Source organism: Canis aureus, chromosome 1 (genome assembly GCF_053574225.1).
Source record: "Canis aureus isolate CA01 chromosome 1, VMU_Caureus_v.1.0, whole genome shotgun sequence".
Classification (NCBI taxonomy): domain Eukaryota; kingdom Metazoa; phylum Chordata; class Mammalia; order Carnivora; family Canidae; genus Canis; species Canis aureus.
The window spans coordinates 105592088-105614925 of record NC_135611.1 but is presented as its reverse complement, the minus strand read 5'-3'; the positions used below and the strand labels follow the sequence as shown (position 1 = coordinate 105614925).

At 47.1% G+C, this 22838-nt stretch overlaps 1 protein-coding gene and 1 pseudogene across 2 annotated transcripts in view; both read left to right on the top strand.

Moving 5' to 3' along the window:
• The window catches only part of PPP2R1A (protein phosphatase 2 scaffold subunit Aalpha), a 39695-nt gene that overhangs the window by 9263 nt on the left and 7594 nt on the right, over positions 1-22838 (top strand). For both annotated transcript variants that reach the window (XM_077842871.1, XM_077842873.1), the window contains exons 2-9: positions 4367-4457; positions 8792-8892; positions 13017-13249; positions 14176-14323; positions 14445-14600; positions 17055-17169; positions 17278-17348; positions 17786-17920. In XM_077842871.1, the coding sequence (XP_077698997.1) occupies positions 4367-4457; positions 8792-8892; positions 13017-13249; positions 14176-14323; positions 14445-14600; positions 17055-17169; positions 17278-17348; positions 17786-17920 (1050 nt within the window). The remainder of the gene's footprint in view (positions 1-4366; positions 4458-8791; positions 8893-13016; positions 13250-14175; positions 14324-14444; positions 14601-17054; positions 17170-17277; positions 17349-17785; positions 17921-22838) is intronic.
• LOC144280723 (small ribosomal subunit protein eS27 pseudogene) lies at positions 1406-4156 on the top strand (annotated as a pseudogene).

The window sequence follows — 22838 nt, the reverse complement described above, 5'->3', positions numbered from 1 at the left end:
ATGCACCATGAGAATATTTGCTATTTTTCTTTTGCTATGAGAGAAAGTAAAGGAGGAGTCAGTGGACAGCTAGCCTGCTGCCACGTGTGCCCTTCTTGACAGCTGAACAAAATCAGGATGCTGTCAACAGGGTGAGATCATAGCTGTCATTATTGTCTTTGTTAGTCAAATTTATGTCACTTGCTACTCACAGTAACCTTCTGAGGATAGGTGATGTTATAATCCCCATTTCACAGGTGAGGAAGTTGAGGCTCAGAAAGGTACAAAGAGTGACCCAAGATCCCATAGCTAATATGTAAAGCTGCTTATTAGCCTCGAACCCAAAGTGATGTGGCTCCAGAGCACCATCCTGTGCTGCCTTTCTTGAGTGTTGATGGTGCTGTCTGTGCTGAAGAAAGCAGGCTGACATTCTCAACAACACCAAAGCCAGACTCTCCAGGGACAGCAGGAGGGAAGGGGCTTCTCCACCATAGCAGGGATGGCCTGATTCTTATGCGCCCACCCCTTGGGCATCTTTCCTAAACTACAGAGGTGTTGAGATTAAGAGTCTGGGTGCCTGGCTTCCAGTCTGGTGTCTGCTGCTTTCTGGCAAATGACAGCTGCTCTGTATATCAGTATCCTCACCCTTAAAACAAAACCTACCTCAGGGGCACCTGGGTAGCTCAGTGATTGAGTGTCTGCCTTTGGCTCACTCAGATTGTGATCCCAGGGTCCTAGGATCAAGTCCCTCCATCAGGCTCCCAGCAGGGAGCCTGCTTCTCCCTCCGCCTATGTCTCTGCCTCTCTCATGAATAAATAAATAAAATATATTTTTTTAAAAAGGTAATACCTCTCTCAGAGCTCAGTTCTAAGGATCAAATGTGTTACTTTTCCCCATCAAGTACTTGGATACTGTCAAGCACATAGCAAGCAAGCAATAAATGTTAGCAGCTATTGTTGCTGGCATTATGCTTAGGCTCATTTCTTGCTAGCATCTCACTGTTGCTGCTCAGCTGTTGTCGCCCTGGCCCTTGTGTGCATTTCCCCTTAGCTCAGCTAGAGAAGAATCCAAAGATCCAACTTGGAGGAAACAGGCAACTAAGTCAGTATTCCCCCCAGTATTTTATTATGGAAAACTTCAAACCTACAGAACATTTAAAGACTTGTACAAGGGCCAGCAGACTACAACCCATGAACCAGATTCAGCCCATGGCCTCCAAAAGGAAATGCAGTTTGGCTGGAACACAGCTCTTCCTGTTGGTTTGCATATTGTCTGGCTCTGTGGCTGCCTTTGTGCCAGGGCACAGTTGAATAGTTAGGATAGAGATGGTGTGGCCCCACATGCTGAAAATATGTAGTTTTGGCAATTTACAGAAAAGGTTTATATTTACCACCTCTATTCATTAACTTTTAATGTTCATCATATTTCATTTATTATGTTTCCATTGGTCTGTCTCTATATGTGTTTTATTTTTTGGCTAAGTATGATTTGGACCTCATAATACTTAATCTCTTGATTCATTGCTGCCAGAGAGGGGAGTGTTTGGACCATGTTAAACCCAAAAACCCAGTGACATTGTAGGAGAAATGTGAGTGCATTTTTCTGAGAGGAGAGGCCACCATAGCATTTCCTTAGATCACATTATTGTCTGTGATCTCAGATTTTTAAACCCATGGACCAAGGAACTAATGTAGGATACCAGTCACTCACAGACCTCTTTAGGAAGAGAACTGGCTGAGGGAGCCCCATCCCTCCTTGTGCCTTTCCTTCCGGGAAGAAGGTGTCCGCTCTGCCCAGCAATGTGGCTTACTCACAGGGGTGTTTCCTTCCACTCCCACATGCATAACTTCACTTCATTTTGCTGCAGCCCAATGAGCCTGGATGAGAGGCCGCACCATTGAGCTGGAGAAACCAGTAAGGATTTCCATTGCCAGTGGACTGTGACATCAAAGCTTCTGGGTCCCAACTCTCTCAGTGCTCACTTTGGCATGTGTCTGCCTCTCTGAGCCTGTCTCCACATGAAGGGGGGTGTTGGATGCTAACCTCCCTAGGAGTGAGAGGATCGAGAGAGGTCCTAACACCTAAGTGCTTCATGTGAGACTTATCCTGTGTTAGCCAAATGCGTTAGAGTCCTGGGTGCCAAAACAGATCACCACTCATTTGGTGGCTTAATGTAACAAAAATTATTCTCACAGTTCTGGAGTCTGTGAAGAAAATTGGTTTCATGCCTCTTTCTTAGCTTTTGGTGGCTGCTGGCAATTCTTGATGCTCCTTAGCTTGTGTGGATGCATCTCCTTGATCTCTCCCTCCATCTTCACTTGGCCTTCCCCTCCATGTGTCTCCATGTCTTCTTTTCTGTCTCATAAAAATACGATCATTGGCTGTGTAGAGAAAACTTGCACTCCTGTGTGTCTCCTTGACTCTCAAATCACTACCACACTCAACACTTCTGACACCACATGTAAGGTTTTTCCCATGCCAAGCAATTCTCTGCAATACCAGCTGGATGTCTTATAATTCGTTTCAGTTCTAGCACTAACCAGAGTCAGTACTGACCCCACAGATTAAGGGCTGTATCTCCCAAGACTGCCTCCCACTTCAGATGCCTGTGGCAGTAGGTTCCTCATGTTACCCACAACTTCTGTCAGATTTGGCTAAAAATTGGAGGTTTACTTGTCCTTAGATTTGGATATTTGCCAAAACAGCTGACAGAACTCAGGGAAAAACTTAACATCTCTCAGCTTATTATCTAATTAAAAAAATTATAAAGGATTCGAATGAACACCCACATGAGGAGCTATAGGGTGAGGTCTGTAAGGGTCCTGAGTACAGGAGCTTCAGTTCCTCTGCAGTTGGGATGTGCTACTCTCTGGTATGTGGTTGTTTTCACCAATCTAGAAGCTCCTCAAACCCTGTACTTTGAAGATTTTTATGAAAGTGTCATCATAGAGGCAGGATTGATTATTAACTCCATTTCCAGCCACTTGGAAATGGCTTGGTCTTTTTGGTGACCAGTCCCCACCAAGGAGCCCACCAATATTTGCTTCATTAGAAAGAAAGACATTGCTATCACTCGGGAAATTGTAAGGGATTAAGGAGCTCTGTGTTAGGAATCAGGGTTATAAACTAAGTATTAGAATAGAAGATACTCCTAGTGTTTTTATCACTTAGGAAATTGTGAGGATTTTAGAAGCTCTGTGCAGAGCAGATACCAGTAAACATTTTTTCTGTTTCACAAGGGCTCCCCCTAAACTTGGGATGATCTCATCATGAGATGCTGTTTTAATTACATCTCAAAGTCCCTATTTTCACATTTTTGAGTACTGGGAGGTAGGACTAGAGCATATCTTCCGGGGGTCGCTATTCAACCCATTAGGCTAGTGCTATCATTACTACAGCTAATAGTACTCCTGTTTATATACAACATTGTTATAATATTGTTTGTTCTGCAATTATCACTGCTAGCTGGTTTCCTGGGTTTCAGTCCCTGCCCCACACCATGTACCGTGTGACCCTTAGAAGGGACTTTGCTCCCTGAGCCTGTTTCCTCCTAAGTAGAATGGGGCTTATAACAACTCTGACGACTAGGTTGTCAAGAGCACCTATGTGTGTGAGTGCCCAGCCTCTGACCTGGCTCAGAATAAACTTGCTGGAACATGGCCGCCCCTACTGGAGCATGTCAGGTGGTGCTGAATGCAAGAGGGGGCCAAAGAGAGGAGGAGGATCAAGTGTGTGGGGGTGCAGTGTATATAGTTTTAGAGAGTGGTCTTGGAAAGCACCACTGACTTTCCGGCGGTGACGACCTCCCCACGAGAACATGCCCCTTGCGAAGGATCTCCTGCACCTGTCCCCGGAAGAGGAGAAGAGGAAGCACAAGAAGAAGCGCCTGGTGCAGAGCCCCAACTCCTACTTCATGGATGTGAAGTACCGGGGATGCTACAAAATCACCACCGTCTTCAGCCACGCATAGACGGTAGTTTGGTGTGTCGGCTGTTCTACTGTCCTCTGCCAGCCCACGGGAGGAAAAGCAAGGCTTACAGAAGGATGCTCCTTTAGGCGGAAGCAGCACTAAAAGCTCCCTGAATCAAGATGAGTGGGACACTATCCCAATAAACAGATTTTGGATTAAAAAAAAAAAAAAAAAAAAAAAAGGAAAGCACCACTGAGTGGTTGTCTGCTCAGTAAGACTCAGTAAGTACTTTTGCTGAGGCTGCTGCTACCATTGTAATTTATTGACTCTTGTCACTTGGTAGGCGTGTGCCAAGTTACTCTTCCACATCCTTACCCACATGAGGCTTCCAGAAGCTGCCTGGATCCAGAGCTGTCACGTACCCCTAAGTCTGGACTTGCTAACATACTCCTCTGCTTTTCTTGTTCTCTCATTAGCTTCGTCTCAACAGCATCAAGAAACTGTCCACCATCGCCCTGGCCCTTGGGGTGGAAAGGACCCGCAGCGAGCTCCTGCCCTTTCTAACAGGTAAGGAGGTGGACTTCTGGGGCCCAAGTGGAGTGGGGACACCTGGAGGGTGGTTCCTGTTGGGGATTTAAGATTGTGAGTATCCACCCTGTGCCAAGCATGGTGGGGTGGGGGCAGGATTGATGAAAGGGTTCTGCAGGCAGATAGAGCCAGGTTTGAATCACAGCACTAACAGAAGCTGGTATCTTGATGAGTTACTTAACCTAACTGTTCCTTACAGTGTTTACATATAAAGTACAGATAAACATGCATGTGCTATGTAGCATTGATGTGAGCATTAAGTAACGGTAGTAGTTGCTGATGTTTGTCCTCTGCCTGCCTTGTGCCAGGAGGTGCTCTAAACCCTCTCCTGAGGATTGGGTTAGCTCATGGTCCTTACTGTGCTCAGTAAGCGCACATCAGCATTGTTCCCTGTGTTAATTTCACAACGTTTCCTTAAGGTGGGGAAGACACTGAGGATGAAGGTTGTAGGACACTGAGGATGAAGAGGTGAAGGAGTGCATTTGCCTACAGTGAGGAGGTGACTCTAGTCATGCTAGCTGCAGACTTTACAGCACTGGTTAATGACTCAGGGTCCTGGTGACCTTGGTTCAAATCCAGGCTCCACCACTTTCTAGCTTTGTGACCTTGGACGAGGTATTTCACAGCTGCCTGCCTCTGATTCTTCATGTGTGAGATAGGCTTAATAGAACAACCCGATACGAAGATTAAATAAGATGCTATGTAAAGTGCTCACACGGTGCTCAGCATATGGGAAGAGCTCCTAAGTGTTAGCATTTAGACTGCTTTACCCCATGCACTCCTGACTGAAGATGTGTGCAAAGCACTTGGCACAGTATCTAATGCACACCAGTCCACCAGTTAGTAGTAAATCCTCTGCTCCCACTATTCCTATTACTACTTTATAGTAGTTGAAATTGCAGCTGAAGTCTTAGTCACTAGTGAGACTCCTATCTGATCCTGTCATTGGGGTGTAATGGAGATGCTGGGGAGGAAGGGAGCGGAGATTATTGTTCCTTCTTTTGACATGTGGAGACATGAAGGCCTGCAAAGGTACAGGGACTTGCCCACAGTGACACGGCTAATGACTGAGGAGCACAGGCTTATCTGCTTGGGCATGCCACACGAGGAGTGGGGATACATGGGACGCTGAGCAGGTGACCCAAACCGGGTGGCTTCCATGGGTGAATTGGGCAAGACGTGGGAGCTCTCAAGTGCTGAGGTGGAATAGCTAGGGCACAGGAAGTGTAATAAAGTAGGTAAAGTAGTTAGTGGGACACAGCTGTGTAAGCTACTCCATTTCCCCTAGCCTCACAGGTCCCTTATCTGTCAAGAAGTAGAGGAGGACCTAGTTTATAGGGTTGCTGAGGATTAAGTGTTCCACACAGAGCTGGGTCTGTAGAAAATGCTCAGTGTGTGCTGCTGGTCCCTCTATAGTGAAGTAGTGGGGAAGGCAGCTGGGGAGGGAACTGGCAGGAGTAAACAACAAATGGAGGCAACATTGAACATGGTGATTGGATGGGGAAGAGGCACAGGGACAGGTGGGTGGTAGGGTGGTAGGTTTGCCAGTCCTGAGTGCCAGGCAGCAGTCTGGGATTAATCCTGTAGGTGAAGGCAGATAGCTGCTGGAGGGTGGGTGGCCAAGATGTAGAAAATAACCTCCTGTGCACACAGCAGGGTGAGATGGGCAAAAAAATAGCAGAGGCAGCCAGCTTGGGGTCAGTGGCTGAGAACACAGACTGTGGGGTTGGGCTGCCTGGTTTTGTCCCAGCTATGATGTGCTTCATTTCTTACGTGAAATGGGAATCCTCCATTGTTAAGATTTAGTGACTTTTCAAGACAGATTTCTTTGGGCTGCTGTCCTTAAGTGATGGCAGATTTTCTTTGCTTTGGCTTTACCCATTGCAAAATATTCAAAATAGCAATAGATACATTGTATCTTTCAGAAAAGATGCTACTGTTTCAGATAGAACAAGATGAAAGCCCTCTCTGAGCTCAGGCCTATGGAACATTCACAGTGTTATGAGGGGAAAATTACTGCCTGATGTCTCACTGTGTTAGAAACCAGTGTTGGTAATTTTTGGCCATAGTGAGATGTGGATGCGTTCCAAGGTGAGTCAAATCACTTATGTGTGCTGGTGGCTAAAAAGTCACTTGCCATTTAAAGACCTGTACCTAGGCAAACACTGGTGAAAAGTATCCCCAGAAGTCCTGGATTTGTCTTAAACACCTTGTGGTTTTGTTGGGAAGGTATATGAAGGCAGGTTCCCTGAGGCAGAGGAGAGTGGCTTGATACCTGCCTTTAGTTGTGGCCATGGCATTTCTTCAAGTTCAAGAAAGAGTATTTTTTCTATTTAAAAGATCTGGGTTCATTTAAGCTGATACATGGTACAGTTAAAAAAATACTTTGATGTAGGCCATTTGTTGCATATTTCATAAATATCTAATGCACACCACTATGTGCTGTGAGATGGAGAACAAATCAAAGTTTGTCTTCATGGAGCTCCTTTTCAGGGAAATAGGTAGTGTTGAGGCTAGAGAGAGAAAGTGGGAATAACGGTAAGAGAGATTCCTACTAGTGGTCAGGGCAAATCTTCCTGGGGGTGTGACCTGAATGGCACCTACTTTGTAGGACTTTAGGAGAAGAATGTTCCAAGTACAGGGAGAGGCAGGAGCAGGATGGACAGAGTGTTAGAGGGAAGATGTGAATTGGAGATTAGTACAGTGGCCACATAATGTGGGATCATGATATATGGAGTCTAGATTTTAATTCATGTTTCTCAGAAACCATTGGAAGATTGGGGTAGGGAAATGTCATGATTTAAAGAATCACTCAGGATTCTGGGAGGAGGCTGAGTGGTTTGGGGGCCAGGGTAGAAGCAGAAAAACCAGTTAGGAAGCAGTTACAGTGACCCAGCAAGAGATGGTCGTCAGAGTGATACTGAAGTGGAAGGTCAACAGGTCAGCCTTAGAGCAGTGGGGAGGAGGTGGCCCTAAGCCTTTGAGTCTAGAACAGGGAGACTGGGAAGGCTGTTCTGTAGAGGTGGGGACCATGAAAATACAAAGTGCTGGCAGTTCCTTCCGATTTGGCTTTCCAGGAACATGGCTTCACCAAGGAGTCTGGACCGCATACTGAGTTGAATACCAGGTGAGGTTAACTATGTATAGAGAGGGCCAGGGAAACTGAGGCTAGGAAGGACCCAGGCCTGGTGGCCCTGGAGCCATGCTAGCCTGTGTTCTCTGAAGCACTGACTTGGGCCAGGCCCCATGCTGAGCTCCTCATAGAAAACATCACTTCACTTTGGTTTCACACAGCTCTGTTGGGATGTAGGGTGAGAAAACAGACTCACAGGTGAAGTGAATGGCCATACACTCAGCCAAGAGAGAGCAGAGAACCACCCCAAGATGAGGAAGATGATGACAGCCCCAAGAGCTTAGAGGGTGGTGGTGAGGAAGCGACTCAGAGCTTGAACGTGTGAATAGAAGTAGCATTGACCAGAGCATGGTCACTTGGCATTCCAGCTGCAGGGGGGCCTGGGATGCCTGGCTGGGTTGCTGTATGCTTGGCTTAATCTCAGAAAGTTGAAATGCCAGCATAGAGGCCAGGGATGCTAGCGTCTTCTGCCATAGCAGTCAGCAGTTCCTACTGGAAGCATCTTCTGCCATATGGGTCAGCAGTTGAAAAAGGCCTTTGGGTTGAGCATTAGGACTCAGCAGCTCTGTCTTTACATAGTCATCCGTTCTTTTAGCACACCTGGACTGAACTACTGTGCTCATCTCTAGCAGAAACTGGGGTACAGAGAAGAGCCAGTCCTGGACTCCAAATATAAGGACTCTCATAAAGGTGACTTGGGGTTGAGGGGAGTGTAGAGAAAGGATGTGCTCTGGTCTGGTCGGGAAATCTGAACTGAGTCTAGAAGGATGGAGAATTCCTCAGGCTAAAGAGAAAAATTAATTCTTGGCATAGAGGGCAGTGCTGAAGAAAGAAGCTGAACCAAAGCGAAAAGCCCCCATTGACCAGGCTCTGTGCCTATATGCATGGTTTTGTGTGCTCCTCTGTAATTCTCCCTCAGAGAAGTGCGTGCAGGTGCAGAAGTGGGTTTGCAGACTGGTTTCACTCCCCCAGTGTCCCTCACCTAGTAAAGGGCAGAAGGCGGCCTTTGGTGCTCTGTCCTGACCCAAGTCTGCATCTCCGATCTGTGTACCAGCTCAAGTAGAGGGTGGAGAGACTGAGTGCTTACAGAATGGAGCCTGCTTGCTCCCAGCTTGGGTTACCCAGAATATTGGGTCAGCTTTGGGGTGGGGCTATAACAGAGTCTGTCTTGGTTCCCCAGATACCATCTACGATGAGGATGAGGTCCTCTTGGCCCTGGCGGAACAGCTGGGAACCTTCACCACGCTGGTGGGAGGCCCCGAGTACGTCCACTGCCTGCTGGTGAGTCTGGGAGGCAGGGAGGTCCCCTTGCCCACCCGTTTGGGGGTCACCTTCAAGGAACAGGCAAGCCTTGGACATTCTCTTTAATCCAGCAGATTAGTAGTGGCATTCATATAGCAATACCAAAGATGTACTTGTTTACCTTCCTGTTAGCTGGGTATGCCTGACCAGTGCCAGGCCCTACCTGGCACTGTACATATAGGGCTCTGGCTGTGGAAGCCATCTGAGTACTACCACTTCTTTGCTGTGTGACTTGTAAGAGTTACTTAACCTCTCTGTTAAACTTTACTCATCCGTAAAATGGGAGTCATTAAAACATCTTTATAATTAATTTAAGCCCCCCCAAAAAATTAATTTAAGCCGTTGGCACATGGCAAGTACCATCAGGTGTTGGCACTGTTAGCTGCCAGTGTCATTAAGCTGTATGTTTTGAAGTCATGTCCACCCTTTGGGGTAGAGACATTTCTGTTTTGTAGATGAGCCACTGGGCATCTGAGAGGTTAAGTGTCTTGGTCAAGGCCTCACAGTCAGTAGCAGAGTTGGGATTCTAGGTGCCTGCCTATGCACCCCTGTGCTTGGTGATGGCTAGGGACACAAAGATGGGTCAGATATTAATAGTAACTGCTATTTGTGAGAAGAGAAAGGAGAATTCCATTGTCACCAGGGAAAGAGTCCAGTCCTGTGATCTGGGAAGGAGAAGCCTCAGGGCTTTCCCAGTCCCCTGGTTTTCATTGTTCCTCAGAGCCCGCGGCCACTGCTACAACCTGCTTCCCTCCCCTCACCCCTGCCCCAATAATTCTGTATGTCATGGTTTCTAAAGATACAGCTTTATATTTGACATCTGCGCTTAATGATGCCTTAACACTTTTCATTAGCAGCCTTCTTCCTCCTTGCATTGTGTGAAATAATGGCACTTCTTAAAATTGGAGGAATTTGGGGTTTGAGCAGATATGGTAACTTTTCTTCCAAGCAGTATTAGGTCTGAAGAAATTGGATAATTGTCATTAAATTCTAGTCTGTCAGCTTTCATCTGTGTGTGCGTGTATAATTGATGTGTATGTATACGTAGACAATTGTATGCAAATGTGATCATTTCCTACATTTTACACAGATTAGGGCTGTTTAACACAAGGAACATGATGAGGTCTGGGGACCAGCCTGAAAAGGGTCCTGTGTGTCCCATGAAACTTTCTGCAAGCCCTAACATTTATCAGTTTTTCTGAGAGAATTTGTGGCTTTCAGCAGCACCTCAAAGGACTTGGGAACAGAAAACGCTGATCCTGTAGCTTTAACAAGGGTCCCTTGGGCCCTCAGGTGGTATAAGACTCAGGCTTGCTGGGGAGCAGGACTGGAACCCTGGAGTCCTTCCCTTACCAGGTCAGGGTCATCCCACACTTACTTTGAGGGAGAGTCACAAGGCCTCTGGGGCTGGTGTTCATGATGTTCACAACAGCTGGCAGACACATCCTGAGGGCCCTGGTCCAGGGAGCACTGGAAACCCAGAGGCCAGGTCCCAGGTCCGAATGCTAGTGCTCCTTGGTACCTGTAGGTACCTTCCACACAGTCACCTGTCATGTCCCTCAGTGACCCTGTGATATACATACTCGTACCAGCCCCAGTTCACAGATGAGGAAACAGGCTCAAGGTCTGGTTTACGAGAATTGACTGAGCTGAGAAGAGACCGTCAGGATTTGAACCTAGTTCCCTGCCTCTTAACCACTGCTGCTCCTTTCTACTACCCTCCCATGGGGCTCTCAGTTGCTCTACAGGCTGATTAGAGCTGGATAAGAGAGAAGCTGGGGGACCTTAGAACCTGGAGGAAGCCCTTCACCTGTTTCAGATGGGATGGGGGAGCTGTCAGTGAAGGCTTCCTGGAGGAGGTGGCAGTGGATCTGGATTTTGACAAAGAGAAATGGAAAATGGCTACTGTGCAGTTTGTTCATTCCACAAACATGAGTACCAGCTATGGGCCTTGGGAACCCAGAGGTGTGTCAGAGCCAATCCCAGCCCTTGTTCGCAGTAGAGGTGAAATGGAGTTAATTTCATAGGGATCCATGTAGCTACAGCACAAGGATTGATTCTGTATCCACAACTTTTAACCCTTTTGGAATTGTGGATCCCTTTGAATATCTGATGAAAACTCTAGAGCCTCTCCTAAAAGTACAGTGATTTTAGGAGGTTCACACCTCTCCCCTCCCCTGTATCTTCTCTGGGTTTGAGAACTCTACCCTCTCTCCTTCATAGAGAGGCCCCCCAGTATAGCTTTTCATTGTGGGAAAGCAGTACTTGAAGTTTCCTAGACCTGCATCTTTCTGGGCCCCACACTGATTTTTTTTATTTGTGCTGAGCCTGGTCTTCTGGGTGATCCTGTTGTGGTCCAGACCTCGCTGTGAGAACCATAGTCTATAGCAACCCACTAGGGCAGACACCATCATGTGACCTAAACACTGCTTGGCTTTGGTCCCCAGGCCTCTATTATGACCAGTTACTCTCTCTGAATGGAACAGGTTAAGCTCCACCCAGAATCACTCATCACATACTGATTGAGTACCCACATCCCATGTGCCAGCCTGGGAAGCAGAAAACCCCAGAATGAGGAGGAACAGTTCCTATGGTAGCCTAGTGACACCACCTTCGGCCATACTCCATGAGCCAGTCCAGAATCAGGAACCCTATGATAGCATGGTATTATGACAGAGGCCACACACTTGGTGGCCTAGTGTTAACATTTTCCTTTTGAATCATTGTCAATCTTTTGTAAATGAGATTTTTTTTTTTTTGGTTTATTTTTATTGTGGTTAAATATACAAATTTAGCCAGTTTTAAGTGTAGTTTTGTGACATTAGGTATATTCACATTGTGGTGCAACCATCACCGCCACCTAACCTCTTCCTAAACTGAAATTGTCCCCATCAACCAGTAATTTCCCATATTTTCTTCTCCCTTGCCCCTGGGGCCTGCCATTCTACTTTATGTGTCTATGAATATGGTAACTTTAGGATCTACATATAAATAAATCCTACAACGAGTGACCATTTCTGACTGCCTTATTTCAAGCAGCATAATGGCTTCAGTGTTCATGGTGTAGCACATGTTAAATGAGATTTTTGGCATATACACAACTGGCCCTTTTGGCTGCTTTTGGAAAACAATTTGCTTTTACCAGCTGTGTTTTCCTGTGGTGGCAGCTGATGGAGCTGGGAAGCAGCTGTCCTCCTGAGGCTAGTTGCCACAGTTTCTGCCTCTTTCCATTGTCCCCACCCACCACCTTTGCTCCTTGCTCCATTTTGTTGCCTGCCTGGGCCCTGGAGCCATTTCCAGGTATGATTTCCAGCCTTCTGCACATGTCAGGCCATACTGGACTTCAGACTGCAGACTTTCACACTTTCATTTGAACAGACTGGAATCACTTAAGACTCTCTTTTTACAGTCTAATGGTTGAGTTCCCGCCCTGCCTGAGGAGCTCTGCTGGGCTCTGGGGACGTAGTGATAAGCCAGTCCAATGTCCCTATAGGAGCACAACTCCTCAAGGCCTTGCAGTCCGAGCCCCAGGTTCCTAAGTCACGTGAGCTCCTGGGGGCAGTCACCTCTCAGAAGCCACAGCCATGCTTTCAACCCTTTGCAAGCTCAGGAGCTAGGTGGCCTGGTTTGGATCCTGGCTTGGAGCTAGCGCTAGCGTGGGCAAGTTACTGAACTTATCTGCCTCAGCTTCCACTTCTGTAAAATGAAGACTGTCATGGGACCTGCTTCACAGAGCCAGCGTTGTCCCCTCCCCCATCCCAAGTTGTGTGACACAGTGACCCTGCTTAGAACATCTCGCAAAGAGATGTTCCAGTCAGTATCCACAATTTGTGCACTGTGAGCAACTAATGACAGCTGTGGCCTTCTGCTCAGAAAGCGATGTGTATAATTGTGAGGTTCATGGCCCCCAGTGAAGCTCCTTCAAGGACCTCTTTGTGATGTTCTTTGTTAGGGCTCTTCAGGAAGGCCTGCTGGGTGAAGGCTGGGATGGAGAGGTCACAGAAGGTTTCTCAGAAGAGATGAGCTATAAAGGGCATGGGGTGGGGGTCAAGGCTGGGGTAGTGGGGAGGAGACCTGCTGTGACCTTGTACTATGTGCTGCAGCCACCCCTGGAGTCGCTGGCCACGGTGGAGGAGACGGTGGTGCGGGACAAGGCAGTGGAGTCCTTGCGGGCCATCTCGCATGAGCACTCACCCTCTGACCTCGAGGCCCACTTCGTGCCACTGGTGAAGCGGCTGGCGGGTGGCGACTGGTTCACCTCCCGCACCTCGGCTTGTGGCCTCTTCTCTGTTTGCTACCCCCGCGTGTCCAGTGCCGTCAAGGCAGAACTTCGACAGTGAGTCTCAGCCTCCCCTCAGCTTGGACCCCTTCTCTCAGGCTCTGCCCCCACTCCCACACCCGTGCCTTAGAGAGCCTGTGTGCCCAGGGCTGATCCAGACACAGCCTCTTGTCCATTTAGGAAATGAAGAAATGATAGCTCCTTTCTCCCTTTGGGCATTGTGAGGATTTACAAGAATTACCACATATAAAGTGCTTAGAACAGACTCTGGCCCATAAAAGCACCCCACCCTGTGACGTTACCATCTTAGACCTGCCGCTGGTCCAGAACTTGCACAGATACACTGGTGAAGTTTGGCTGCTTGCTCCACCCTCTTGCCCTTAGGCTTGATACCCCAGAGAATTCCTTGTATGTAAGGCTCACCTCCAGGAACAGTGAATGAAAATTAAAAACTTAATGGTTTAAAACTTCCCATTAGTACGTGTTCCCCCACTCTGCACTGTTTTTACTCACCAACTCCACAGACTGTTGAGCTGAAAGCCAAGGCCCTGAGCTCTTACACAGGACAGAATATTGGCTTAAAGCTGCCCACATGTGCTTAGAGATCTGCATGCGTATGTGCATGCATGCATTCCCCCACACTCCTGAAAAGTAAAATTAAAACCTTTGAGGGACTCCTGACCAACATCTTAGCTCAACAACTTTATAGGGTCAGCACCTGCCATTCACTGGGCCTAACAATGTATAGATCTGCTTTTATACACGTTATCTCATTTAAATCTCATCATGACCTTGTGCGGTGGGAACAATCACCATTAGCTTTTTATAGGCCTGGGAAGACTTAAGAGAGCTTGTTGCTTGACCATGGTCACTCAGGCAAAGCCAGACTTGCATGATTAGTCTGTGCTTTCTCCTCACTGCCTCTCCATGCTGCTGTGGGATCCTAGGCATTCCTCCTCCTGAGTCCCACTTCCAACTCCTAGGTACTTCCGGAACCTGTGCTCAGATGACACCCCCATGGTGCGGCGGGCCGCAGCCTCCAAACTGGGGGAATTTGCCAAGGTGCTGGAACTGGACAATGTCAAGAGTGAGATCATCCCCATGTTTTCCAACCTGGCCTCTGACGAGCAGGTGGGTTCTGCTCCCCAGCCGCCTACTCCATCCCCTTCCCCTGGTAGACCCTGTATCTAAGAGGGAGTCCCAGAGCTAATGGGCCTCTGGTGTCCTAACCCTGCTCTGATCCTCTCCCTAGGACTCAGTGCGACTGTTGGCAGTGGAGGCATGTGTGAACATCGCCCAGCTACTGCCCCAGGAAGATCTGGAAGCCCTGGTGATGCCCACCCTTCGCCAGGCTGCTGAGGACAAGTCATGGCGTGTCCGATACATGGTGGCCGACAAGTTCACAGAAGTGAGGATTGTTAACAACTCACAAATCGGGAAACTGAGGCCCTCAGAGGGGTAGGGATGGTGCCACACATAGGAGCTGGGGTCTTAGTTAAACAGATTATCAGATGTTTGAGCACTAAGATCTCTGATCATCTGGCTGGGTCTCACTTCATAATGCCCATGCTTGTTGAGTAATAGTGGCAACCTAAAATGCTGTGTAGGGAAGGATTCTGAGGCCAGGTTGTTCTGTGGAGAGCTCTGGGAGCAGAGAATGGTAGTATGTGTGTGCTTTCATCATAATCGAACAGCTCCTTTTACAAAAGAAAAGGCCTGGCCTGTGTTAGTTTTGGGGGCTGCCATAACAAAGTACCACAGACTGGATGGTACTTTGTTCCCTTGCTGTTCTGGAGGCTAGAAGTTTGAAATTAAAACGTCAGCTGGGATGGTTTTTCCAGGCAAGATCTCCCTTTTAAATTAATTAATTAATTTATTTATTTATTGAGAGCACAGGGTCAGGGGAGCAGAGGGAGAGGACAAGCAGACTCCACACTGAGCACAGAGCCCACCAAGGGGCTCAATCCCAGGACCCTGAGATCATGACCTGGGCCAAAACCAGTACTCCAGCACTTAACCGACTGAGCTACCCAGGTGCCCCTCCAAGACTTATTTCCTTGGCTTGTAGATGTTCTTTTCCTGCATCTTCACATGGTCTCCCCTCTGTGCCACACCTGTGTCCTAACCTTCCCCCTCTTATAAGAATTCCAATTATTTTGGGTTAGGGCCACCTAAATTACTTCTTTCAAAATCCAGTCTTCAAATACAGTCACTTTCTAAGGTACTGAGGGGTTAGGACTGTAATATACCAATTTTGGAGGCTCAGTAGTTCAGCCTGTTGCACAGCTCAAAACTTTGGTCAGAGTGACATCACCAGGCAGACAGGACAGGGACAAGGTCCCAAGACAGTGCTCTTTCCACAGAGACCCAAGTTTGCGTATCCTGTCATCATGTTTATTGATCACCAGCCCTTTTATGAGTGCTGGGGATTCAGTGGATTCAGCACATTCCTAGCCTCCACAGAGCAGGTAGCCTGAAGGGGAAGGTCCACAGAGCTAGATGGAAACTGTCAGTGCCAATCTGACAAACCTGCATGGGGCATTGAGAAGAGGAGATGGTGCTGCAGCTAGTTTTAGAAGACAGATGGGTGAGAGCTGGGGTAGGACTGTGTTCCAGCAAAAGGACGGCATGTGTGTGGGGTCCTGGGAGTCCAAAGCCAGTGTGAGAGAGAGCACACACCAGGGCTTCCTCTTAAGGTCCCCGTGTGAGAGAAAGCTGGAGAGAAGCTCGGGGTTTGAGCCATGGGAGCCACTCCATCCTGTGGCTCCATGTTCCCATAAGTGTGCTTATTTCCATCATGTTCGCTGGAAGGACTCAGAGCCTCAGGATGACATTTCCTGGGACCATTGATGTTCCTGTGAAACTGTTCCCAGGAGGCTCAGTACCATGGTTAAAGACAATTCTTCCATCCTTGGCTTCTGGACAGCATGAACGGGATTACATTGGGTTTCATTTTATTTTATTTTTTAAAAGATTTTATTTATATATTTATGAGTGACAGAGAGAGAGAGAGAGGCAGAGACACAGGCAGAGGAAGAAGCAGGCTCCATACAGGGAGCCCGACATGGGACTCGATCCCGGGTCCCCAGGATCACACCCTGGGCTGAAGGCAGCACTAAACCGCTGAGCCACCCGGGCTGCCCTACATTGGGTTTTAGATAAAAGCTCAACAAAGGCAAGGATTTTAGATTTAAGCAATGTCTGGTGCCCAGGAGACACTTAGTAAATGTCTGTTGAGTGTCTAACGGGCAACATTTGCCCCAGGTAGCGTTGGGCCCATCGGGGTTTCTGTTCCTTGTCGTCTTAGTCATGAGCTGTCCTGCTTCCTACTAAGTCTTCAGGAGCCAACTTTGAAGCAGAACACAGGTGCCTTCCCTGGCATGCCTTCCCCCATCAAACTTGATGCGTTTAATTATATGACATGAGTAATATGTGGTTTGGTAACCAATTTGAAAAATATAGAAGAATATAAATTAAAATGAATGTTTAATATTAAAATTAATAAAATACAAAAAAAAAAGGAAGAGCCATTATATCACTAGAATGTTTTTGGATCAGATAATAGAAAACGCTATTCCAAAGAGCTTGAGCAGTAAGGAGACCTATTGTTATTTTTAATGCAGACAGCACCACTATGCAGTAGGTACTGTCATGGCCCTCATTTTGCTTTTGAAGAAACGGGCTCAGAGCGGCTTGGAGTCTCACTCAAGCTCACCCCATGGTGCTAGGAGTATATTTCAGCAGTGATTCCAAGGGCTGTGTTCTTCTTACCCCCAGTTCTGGTGCCTTTAACTTTGATTCTGGTCTCATTCACCCAGAGTACCTGCCCAGCCCTCTCACTCTCCCTGCTTTCTGTCTGCAGCTCCAGAAAGCTGTGGGGCCTGAGATCACCAAGACAGACCTGGTGCCCGCCTTCCAGAACCTAATGAAAGACTGTGAGGCTGAGGTGAGGGCCGCAGCCTCCCACAAGGTCAAAGGTTGGTGCTGGCAACCAGAACACAGCAAATGGGGGGTGTCCAAGGGGTTTGAGGCAGAACCAGGACATCAGGTCTCACCTGCCTCTGCCTCCCTTCCCCCTCCCACAGAATTCTGTGAAAATCTCTCTGCTGACTGTCGGGAGAATGTGATCATGACCCAGATCTTACCCTGCATCAAGGTAATGGGGAGATTGGTAGGAGGAATAGGGGAGATTTTAGCCTGCTGAAGAGAAGGGGTGGACATTGGGCTTTGTGGACATTCAGAGGCAGACAATCCCCAGCCTTCTAGGACTGGGCAGTCTTGGGTTGGAAACAGTTGGGGTCCCTGAGTGCAGGCAGAATCTGAAGTTTGGGGCTGAGCTTGGAGGTGAGAATGGTTCCCCTCAAAAGTTCCAAGAGCTTTGGGATGAGGGTGGGAGGCTTTCAGGAGCAGGGCTCATGGAGCTCAAAGGAGGTGAGACAGGTAAGAAACTGCCTTATACCATTGTACCCTAAATCATCCCTGCTCTGTGAAGGAGAAGGGCTCAGGCCTCTTAGGAGGTGGAAATCTGCTTGGTCACCTGCTGCTGCAGGGGTCGTTCTGACCCTGTGGCACCCACTTCCTTCTCCCTCCCAGGAGCTGGTGTCAGATGCCAACCAACACGTGAAGTCAGCCCTGGCCTCAGTCATCATGGGCCTCTCCCCCATCCTGGGCAAAGACAACACCATTGAGCACCTGCTGCCCCTCTTTCTGGCTCAGCTGAAGGATGAGGTAAGGGTGCTGGGAAGGCTCTGAGATCTGGGTTGGCAGAGGTGACAGGTAGGTCAACTACTTTGCCAGATTGGCCAGAAATCTCCTAGAATCTTAACTGACACCCAAGTCTAGAATGAGTTGAATACTGGTGGGCACGCTGGGCTGTGCGTTCACTCATTCACTTTATTAGGCAATGGTTTTGTGTGCCTTTTCTCTGTGCTAGTTCTTCTGGGTATCAAGCATATCAGAAAAGACTAAGACAGTTTTGCTCCTCAGAGACCTTCAGATTAATGGTGAGAGAGGCAGCTGGGCAATCCCATGATTCTATGATTACATAGGTGCTGTGATATGTTCAGGTCTTGGGATTTAGGTGAAGATGCTGTAATGAAGATCCTCATAATACAGTAGCTTACATAAGATAATTTTTTCACAAGAGTTCACAGCTAGGTGGGCCTACACTGGGAGTTAGCCCTGCTGACCTCTGCACTCTTTGGGTATGAGGCAGCTGCTCTGATTTTCACCACCCCCAGCCAGCATACAGGCAGAAGAGATTAGACAGCAGGAAGTATAGTCCTCAATAAGGGCAAGGCTCAGAAGAGAGCACCCATCATCCATCTCTTTGCATCCTACATTCCCCATTGGCCAGAGCCAGTCCTGTGACCACACCTTGCAGTTCAGTTGGCCCAAAGTACAGGGAATCTGAGCATGTGCCAGGTGATGGCTAGACAGGTTGTGGGGTGATAGCCAGGGAGGGAGTTTGGACTTAAACTGTGGGCAGCCAGAGGGACTGGAACAGATCTGGGTGTTAGAAAGGAACCCTGGGGTTACTGTCAAAAAGAAAGATTGCAGTGGGGAAGCCAGAAGAGGTGCAGGGAGACCAAACTTGTGGGGGAGGTGTGGTTGCAGAGATGTGGTCAGGACCATGTGGGGCGGGGGGTGGTTTGCATGCTCCATGGTTTTTGTCCTGGTGGTGATCAGGCAGATAGATGGTGAGACTGTTGACTGGTGTGTGACTTCCATGCTGCCAAAGGCCTCAGTCTCTTTCCACCAGCACCTCCAGCCCACGCAGTGCTTGGAAATCATGTCAGCTTTGAATCCTCTGCCCTGCCCCAAAATAGCACATTTTAAAATTCTGCCTATGACGGGATAATCTCTCAGCCCCAGAATTACAAAGCAGGGTTTATTATGTGGAAGACAACGCGCCTTTTAAAAAGAACCTTAGTAATCTTACTTTTGATCATTTATTTGTATCACTTGTTAAAGTTTAAGCCATAATTAATTTTTATGACTTAAATTTTAAGACCCAAGTAAAGTGCTTCACACACGTTTACTTTTATAGGCATGTTTTCTGTGGCTATAACTTGTTATAAATATAATTTGTATATACTTCTGCTTAAATGGGAAGAGCTTGGCTGGTGAGAGTCCCTCGAATTGGCTCCTGTGTCCTTTTAACATCTCACCAGGGTTTTGGGGAGCATTTTGCTTTCTGGCATCAAGGAAAGATCCACATTCAGCCTGAGTGTGAAGGTGAGCCCACATGGGCAAAAACAGAGCCAAAGCCAGTTTCTGGTCCTGCTGCACCTTTAGCAAGTGCTACACGGTGATCTTCTCCTGCAGCACCAGGGCAGTTTCCCTTGCAAAGAAGGAAAGAGAAAAACCCATCATGGTTTTCTTGGCTTATATTTAAAATTTCAGTTTTAGATCTATAAACTTTATTTTATGTTTGATAAGGTTTATAAACTTACCCAAATAAAAAGGGCCTTTTTCTGGGTATGCCTAAACAGGAGTTTTTTTGTTTTGTTTTTTTAAATGGGGTAAATCATTGTATTTACGCCCTCTCTTCTCTTATGTTAAGGACACTGTTCCTTACATACCAAGGGCTCAGAGGTGATCTAGGAGCGAGGCAAAGGCCAGCCCTGTCTTTGGAAGGGTAGATTTTGGACAGTCTAGGCCTGCTGAGTTAACCTTTCACTGTACACACTCACTTGGTTTATTGGTTCATTTTTGAGCCTTGTATGTTGTTGTTGTTTGTTTTTTATGACCAGAATAGTTTCAACAAAGAAATGTGGTTTTTTTCCTTTTCTGAGAGTAAGTTGTGGTTTGTGGGAAAGCCCTCATCTGAGAAAGGCTTTTCCTGTCTCTGGTCTCTGGCTGACACTCAGTCTCAGAATTATACCTGACCTTTTCAGATGCCCCAGCAGGGATTGCTCTTCAGCTCTGGTTCAGAGTTCCTCCACTGGGCCTTCTTAGTTGGGCTCTCTGATGCTTGGGAATGGGGGGAAGTAAGTCTCTTGACGCAGGAGGCGTGATTTGGCTCCTGTGCTGTGGCAAGCCCAAGTAGGTTTTGTTGGGTCCTCATTTCTTTTTGCCTCCAGAGGTGAGACTTATGTGGGTCATAAGTCTTTATGTACTACATGTACATAAATACATGTAGTATTTTCCATCTTTAGAATTGTAACATACAGAAAAAGGAAAGAGGCCCATTCACTGTCAGGACATTGCTCTCACAGCCCTGGATAGGTGCTGTAACTCCCTTAATTCATCATCATATTTGAAAATAGGCCAGACTCAGCACATGGGTCTCCACACAGTACAGAAAGGCCATCATGATGGTTTTATATGCATTTCAAATGTTTTTTTATTCAGTGAAACCTCAATCTAGTTAATTTTCAACATATTCAAAGAAGAAATTTCCCTCTTTATTGGGTGTTACAGACGCCTTCATACCAAGTGAGGAAAGTATGAAAGACTCTCTCCTTGCCCTTCTCAGCCCTGACTCTGACCACATCTTGGTCCACCCAGTTGACTTGGATCATCTTCATTATATTCTGCTGGAGTAGATTCTGACACATGCACATCCAGACTAACTCGCTTTCCTAGACTGGGGTTAGAGTGGCATGGCAGATGGAGCTGTTCTCACTCCAGAAATCTTTCTAAGGAAAACAAAGAATAGGTATACAATCTCTAACCATTATGACAGTTCAGGCTTTTATAAATGTGAGGTACAATGTTAATTTAAGAAAAGCAACTGAGGGGCGCCTGGGAGCTCCACTGGTTAAGTGTCTCACTCTTGATTTTGGCTTACATCATGATCTCAGGGTCATGAAATCAAGCTCTGAGCCTCGCATTGGGCTCTGTGCAGGATGTGGAGCCTGCTTAAGATTCTCTCCATTCTGCCCCTCCACTCCCCCCAACACTCTCTTTCTTTAAAAAAAAAAAAAAAAAAAAAGAAAGAAAAGTTAATGTTTAGTTATTTACATGAGTTTATGTAATTTATGTAATCAGCATTTTGCAAACATCTGAAACCACTCTATAAGATTTAAACAACTGTCACAGAAAAAGGAAACCAACACAGTGGTCAGTACTGGGATGTTTCCTCCCTCTTTCAGTATCCTTGGCTCTAGAAAGAAATGAACTAATACCATCTTGGGAGGGGAAATGGGGTTGGTTCTTAGAATTCTTTTTTAGCCATTGGACTAGCCAGCAGGAAGTTGTCTGCCTTCTTCCTAAATGAGAGCCTTACTGTGTTTAGTAAAGGAAAGAGGCACTTGTTGGCAGGACTCTGGGGAGTTTACTTGAGAGGTGCCAGCCTAACCCGTCTTGTCTTCTCAGCAGTTGCCTTACTTTTCACTGCTTTTGCTGCATCTGTGTCCCCACCACCATGCTCAGGTTCAGTGGTTTGCTATAAAACCCTTTCAGAAAAGCTGTTACACTTGTGGTTGCTATTAGTCACAGGCAAAGGACAAATGAAAGTCAGCAAGGGAACAGGTGCCCTGGGGAGCCTCAGCATGAGGATCCCAGTGTCTTCTCACATGGAGTCCTGTGGACGCTTCTTGAATCCCCCACGGGTGACATGTGACAGCACCTATAGAGTATTGCCAACCACAGAAGGTGGTTGAAGGTCACTGTGCCTTGATTTCCAGGGATTTTATTGGGGATTGGTCACATAGCCATGGAATGGAGCTGCCTGTATGATTGACCTCAGTTACTCTGTCTCCAAGGCCCTCCAGAGGTCAAGTTAATTGCTTGATCCTTGCTGTGAGTCATGTTGTTAGCGTAGTCTGTCTGGCACAGCCCAAGTCTCCCAGGTAACCACAAAGACCTCTCATCAGGCAGGATATTCCAAGGGCTTAGAGATCTCACAGAAGCTGGTCAAGGACCCAACCCTTGTTAGGAATGTGCCTCATTTGAGCAACCTGGACCTGCTGAGTTAACCCTTTATTGTACTGCACACTTGTTCACTTGAGTCACTGAATTGTGTCTTACTTGGTTCAATTTAGGATTCCTTGTGATGTCTGCCATCTAGGAATGTGTAATTTGACACAAGGATCTAGTAGGGCTTCTGTTTGATTAATAAGAACTAACTGTGTTTATGTATTTTTTCTTACATGTTGTTCACATACTTTATGGAAGTAGGTTGGGTACGTACATCTGTGTATGTGTGAGTACATGTATAGTAACATATGTGTATACATACATAGTAAGTCAGTGCTCGTAATACTGGTAGTCAGCAGGCAGCTCAAAAGTATTTCTTTGTCCCATTGTGCATTCTTTCAGCAGAAACGTATTGAGCACCTGCTATGGGCCAGAGACTATGCCAGTTACTGGAGACATAAAGGATGAATGAGATGTGCTCCTTAACAGAGTTCAAAGACTAGCAGGGAGAACAAAAATCAGAGAACGGATACTAATGAGCTCCCACACATCAAGCATCTTGTGGATCAGATGCCAGCAGGCACTTTGATGGCCTCAACCACCCTCAAGGCTAGATGTATGCTTCCCTGTCACAGATTAATATCCAGGGAGTTATTGCCCCTTGCTGATGGGATCCCAACTGACTTGCAGCAGAGTGGGAATGTTATCACATCTCTTTTTTCCAGAGCAACATATTTTTATAGTAATTCCTGCAGGTTCTTCAGAACAACTACCCATGTCT